Source organism: Triticum dicoccoides, chromosome 5B (assembly GCF_002162155.2).
Source record: "Triticum dicoccoides isolate Atlit2015 ecotype Zavitan chromosome 5B, WEW_v2.0, whole genome shotgun sequence".
In the NCBI taxonomy this organism is placed as follows: Eukaryota; Viridiplantae; Streptophyta; class Magnoliopsida; order Poales; family Poaceae; genus Triticum; species Triticum dicoccoides.
In genome coordinates, this window is record NC_041389.1 from 687,609,243 (window position 1) to 687,614,608 (window position 5,366).

The 5,366-nt window shown below is 46.4% G+C and overlaps 2 protein-coding genes across 2 annotated transcripts; both read left to right on the top strand.

Moving 5' to 3' along the window:
• Window positions 1-228: 228 nt before the first annotated feature.
• Window positions 229-4,013, top strand: LOC119312639. The gene is made up of 6 exons (XM_037588380.1): window positions 229-361; window positions 1,377-1,591; window positions 2,322-2,466; window positions 2,545-2,630; window positions 3,156-3,247; window positions 3,388-4,013. Exons 1-6 carry the CDS (start codon window positions 353-355, stop codon window positions 3,645-3,647), a joined length of 807 nt encoding a protein of 268 aa, XP_037444277.1. The 5' UTR covers window positions 229-352; the 3' UTR covers window positions 3,648-4,013.
• Window positions 4,014-4,725: 712 nt separating this feature from the next.
• LOC119312640 lies at window positions 4,726-5,335 on the top strand. Its single transcript, XM_037588381.1, has one exon. It carries the CDS (start codon window positions 4,813-4,815, stop codon window positions 5,059-5,061), a length of 249 nt encoding a protein of 82 aa, XP_037444278.1. The 5' UTR covers window positions 4,726-4,812; the 3' UTR covers window positions 5,062-5,335.
• The last annotated feature ends 31 nt before the right edge of the window (window positions 5,336-5,366 follow it).

Genomic DNA, 5,366 nt, shown 5'->3' on the forward strand with positions numbered 1-5,366 from the left:
CAGCCAGCTCAAAGGCGACCGCTTTTACTACCCGCCCCACCGCCGCCAGAGCCAGCAGCACCAGCAGCAGGGCCTGCAGAGCCGCCGCCCCCCGACGTCCCCCTCCCTCTCCCCGTCCCCCTCCCCCAGGCGGAAGACGGCCGCGGCGGCGGCGGCGGCGGTCGCGTCCGTCGACGCCGACGGCCGGGCGGATTCCGACGACTCCTCGTCCACCTCCTCCAAGCCCTCGCTCGCGTCCACGGCCGCCGAGGTGAATGTCGTCTCCTCCGCGCCTGCCGCGGAGGAGGAGGAGGAGGCCGGGAATCTGGACAGGTTCCTCGCCTCCACCACGCCCTCCGTGCCCGTCCGGAACATGCCCGAGGTATCCATCCTTCCATGGCTAAGCGTGCTGTTGTAGATTAGATTACATATATGTGGGCGCAGGGTCGAGAGGGACTTAGTTTAGATTCATATATACTCCCTCCGTTCCTAAATACTTGTCTTTCTAAGCATTTCAACAAATGACTACATACGGAGCAAAATGAGTGAATCTACACTCTAAAATATGTCTGCATACATCCGTATGTAGTAGTCATTTGAAATGTCTAGAAAGACAAATATTTAGGAACGGAGGGAGTATTTAGTAAGCTGCTAAAACGTGATGACTACATAATAAAGTGTAGATTGTTCTGGTGTAGGTTGGTTATGTTCACCGACATAGGTCTATTGAGATGGCCGATGCGTCATTTTCCAAAGGAAAGTGAAGGATTCTGGATGAATATGTCGAGGCCGCATTTCATAGTTTACTCCGGACTGACTGCATTTCGCTTGAATTTATTGTTTGTTCTAGGCCATTGAAAGTTCTTTATGGTAGTAGTTGTGGATGGTGAGCAGCAACTGTTGTTCAATCCCAGCGTGGTCCTAATGGCAGTTCATGTGTACTTTTCTTAACCATGGCCCCCAACTGATGATTGCTAAAATGTGTTTCCTAGAAGAAATTTGTCTCGAGGGAATGCTTATTCAGCCATTGGTTGCTTTAGTCTATATTTAAGCACTACTTTCCTAGTGTTGGCGATTGAAATTGACACAGTTAGTCTCTTTGGAGCTTTTGATTTTCCGCTAATTGCACTTGATGTAACTTAGGTATAGTAACTATTCAGGTTCTCTGATTTTGCTTGTAATCTGCATATCGATGCCATGTGTATCTGTGCCAATTGCCGTCTACAAATCATTAGTTTCTCTGAAGGATTAAATCATGTAGTGATATTTGCACATGTTCTGTCTGCGCAAATGGATTTTGATTTCCAGTCAAAGGTAGACCCCTTTTGGTTATTAAAGGAAAATAACATATTGCTTCTGTTCTACGATTAAGCTATATTGGTTTGTTTCTGCTGCAGACAAGCTTGAGGATGCGGAGGAGTGGAGATGCCATGGATTCATCTCCTTACTTCTGTCTTGATGATCTCTGGGAGTCTTTCAGGGAGTGGAGTGCTTATGGGGCTGGTGTTCCCCTGGTGTTAAATGGCGGTGACTCTGTGATACAATATTATGTGCCATATCTCTCTGCTATCCAGCTGTATGCTGATCCATCTAGACCTGTTGCAAGTACCAGGTAACAACCTTATATGCGCTATGCAAAGTTATGACTAATAGGAAATTCTCCCTTTTGGAATATATAAACAGTCCATAGGTCAATCTGTCTAGCAGATTCATTTCTCTCATTTTTTTGGTATGATCTGTTTTGTCTGAGCTTGGGGATGTTCATATATGGTAACAAACTACACAAATAACAATTAAAATTGTGAGGAATGCACTTTAGTGTACTAAAATTAGTACGTATTATATAATACTTGCTCTTACATAAAACGTTAGTGTATTAAATTCTGTCCCAGTTTATACATACCGATACTGTTTGGCAAAACTGATGGTAGAGGAGAGATTTCCATTTGTTTCTACTTCTTTTCCAGAGATGTTTAAAGGAAAATTCTACTGCTTTGCTGAATTCTAAGCTACTTTTTTAGCTTGTGTAACTTCAGAAGTTTCTCCTTTATCAACCTGTACAGATGTCGAGCTTGACTTTGTAACTTAGTGCTTGCCATTTCTATGACCTAGGGTTGGTGTGCAAGTTAACCTTAACTATGTTCTGTACATATAAAAGAAAATAAGAAACAAAAGTAGACGAATAAGAGAAGTCCTGAGAATAGGTTTGAGAGAAAGTATTACTAGTTTAGAATGTGTTTTTTGTTTGGGTGCAACCTTTGCTAGCGCATAACTTCTTATACTTAATTTTCTCGCTTAAGGCATCCTCTGGATGAAAGTGACGGGGAATCTACGGATTTTAGCAGTGAGAGTAGCAGTGAAACTGATGCTGCTCAAAATGGTGTCTTACAAAGTGAGGATGGCGATGCTTTTGTATCTGCAAGTTTTCCTATATTTGAGCATCTGGAGCGGGATCCTCCGTATGGCAGAGAGCCTTTAACAGACAAGGTAAGTTTTGTTTCTTCGAAAACTCAAAGCATGTTACGGACTTTCAGTGTATAGAATCTTATTCTGCACGCTTTCCAGGTATCAGTTCTTGCGGATAGATTTCCAGCTTTAAAGACATTCAGAAGCTGTGACTTGCTGCCATCCAGTTGGATGTCTGTTGCATGGTATGTTTCAAACACTTTTGAGCCTGTTTAGTCGGTCATTTTTCCAGTGGTAAGATGTGTTCTGTTCCATTTGTTGGCTGCCATGTATTATCTTCTTTTGCTGTAGATGTTCCTAAACTTCCGAGAGATTTAATTATTTGTGATCAATTATTCCGTAATACCTGCCATCCTCATTATCCTCTTATTACCTGCCATGTATTATCCACTTATTACCTGCCATCCTCATTTTTATTTGATAGCATCTGGCCATAACGTTGTACCTGTTTTTTCTGTAGACAACGTTTTGGTTTCATTATAATTAAGCATGACGCCATCGCAGTGGCCAAGTTATAACATTTGCCAACTGTGCTGGCCCATGCAGAGGATGCCTACCAGTTGCCATGCCTAAACAACTAGGCATGCCTATCGTGCTGCATTTCAGCATACCGTGCTGTATTTCAGCATAAGATAGAAGAGCAACACTGCAGTGGCAGTGCTGCTATGATTCTATACGTTACTGGTTTCATCCTCATGCTTTGATTGCAGGTACCCCATATATAGAATCCCGACAGGACCGACGCTGAAGGACCTGGACGCTTGCTTCTTGACATTCCATTGCCTGGCAACACCTTCCAAGGGTAAAAACACCAGCACCCGCGCCCTGTTTCTAGCGCCATATGAAATAGGGAATTTATTTATTCTTTTGCCTCCGCTAGACGACACCAGTATTCTGGACGTGCATCGAACGCTAACTAAATGCTCTGGTTTCAACTTGCAGATAGCCATCCCACCACACCAGCATGCCCCGGCTTCGAGGGAATCGGGCACTGCACCACCGCAACGGGCAGGCTTTCCCTGCCCGCCTTCGGGCTGGCGTCCTACAAGCTCCGCAGCTCCCTGTGGGCGTCCAACGGCGCCCCAGAGCAGGAGAGCGTCACCTCGCTGATGCAGGAGGCGGACAACTGGCTCCGCTGCGTACAGGTGGACCACCCGGACTTCCGGTTCTTCGTGTCCCACTTCGGCGCGACGTGGAGATGACTCTTCCTTGTGTTGTAAATGTTTTTTTTGTGACTGTTAGTTATATGATGGCTGTGTGATGCCAAGTCTGAACTCAGCTGGCTGTGCGTTGAGCACAAGTCTGTTATGGCACATAGTGCAGCAGCGCCCCTCTGCCGCGGGGGTTGTATCAGTTGAAAAAAGGCCCGCCTGTATCGCGGGCGGGCTCGACTCTTGTTGTCGTCTCCAATAAGTTTATAACTGTCTGGTGTAGGTAACTTTTTTGTGGGGGAGTTACAGATGTGATGGACCGAAGGTACAATTGGAGACTTGTAAAACTTTTGATGAAAATGATAGGAAAGAATAAGTTATTGCATTTTAGAGTTATATATAAAACATGGTTTATTATCTGCATATATGTGATCGGCTTAGGCCATTCTGTCTTGGTAATCTTGTGGGTTTTGTATGACAGAATTAGCAGAGCATAGGGGAGTTTATATTTTATTTATTATATAATGAAAAAGAAATCCGCAGGCTGTGCATGTTGTGGTTGACTTGGTAGGGCGCCACTTGTTTTGCCTCGTGAATCCCAGCTGCTGCTGGCCGGGCAACTTGCGAACTGCTCGTCCACTACGACCAAGAAATAACAATTGTGATATGAACAAGAACAAATCGCTCTTATTCCATAAATTTGGTTTTTTACCTCATGCCAAAAGTGCTGTAATAATCTCATGATGTATGTTTATGACATTACTCGTTCATGTCAGTTGGTTATCCTCGCAAGTCGCAACTAGTGTGATCTATTGTGTCAAAAAACGCCTTACATTTTGGGACGGAGGGAGGGAGCATCGTCTAAAAGAAAACTAATGTAACCTATCTATCCTTCTTGGACTATGATGGTCGTGTAATTTTTTCGTGAAATTTACCATGGTCTCAGCTGGCCCAAAGAAGAATAATAATGCGCGTCCGGCCGTGACCTGCCAAGCACTACTGACGAAGAGATCGTCCGTCCGTCCGTCCGTCATGGCCGGCCTCGTCTCTATCTCTCTACCTCCTCATCACACGGTCTATATATATATATATATATATATATATATATATATACAGCCAGGTCTCTCGCGGTGCTCCAACTGCAAGCGCGGGCGTCCCGGCACGTTGCATTTCGATCGCGGCACGCAGAGGTAACAGAGAGGGAGAGGGAGAGACAATGAGGGATCTGGAGGAGTTCCGGGGCTCGTCGGCGGCGGGGCCGCCGCGGAATGTCGGCGGCGGCAGCGGGGGGTCGTCGGCGGTGACCACGCCGTCGTGGTGGGCGGGCGACCCGGAGGCCAAGCGCCGGCGGCGGGTGGCCGCCTACAAGGCCTACGCCGTGGAGGCCAGGGTCAAGGCGTCGCTCCGCCGCGGCCTCCGCTGGATCAAGGACCGCTGCACCGGCATCGTCCACCACCGCCGGTGACCGGCCGGCCCGCGCCGATCGACTCGTGCCGCCACGAACCAACGTCGTCACGTTGGCGTATCACATGGCGTGCCCTTTGACCGCTTCGCCATCTTGCTGTTCATAATGTTTCTGTTTTCTCCTCTCCTTTTTTCTTCCTCATCGTTTCTTATTAATTTTGTTCTTATGGATGCAATGCAAGCAACACACGGAAAAGAAAACCGTTCCAATAACCCGGTTTTTTTCCTCGACGACGACGACATCATACTTTTTATCTTTTGATTGATGAGTTGCGTGGCAATTGTGTAACTCTGCCGCAATGCATG

What these genes read in the sequence shown, in the direction of transcription:
- LOC119312639 (XM_037588380.1), top strand. An exon ending in AGACCTGTTGCAAGTACCAG is followed by an intron (nt 1,592 to 2,321) that starts GTAACAACCTTA and finishes TACGGATTTTAG; the next exon opens with CAGTGAGAGTAGCAGTGAAA. An exon ending in CCTGGCAACACCTTCCAAGG is followed by an intron (nt 3,248 to 3,387) that starts GTAAAAACACCA and finishes TTCAACTTGCAG; the next exon opens with ATAGCCATCCCACCACACCA.
- LOC119312640 (XM_037588381.1), top strand. Translation starts at nt 4,813, where the DNA reads ATGAGGGATCTGGAGGAGTTCCGGGGCTCGTCGGCGGCGGGGCCGCCG.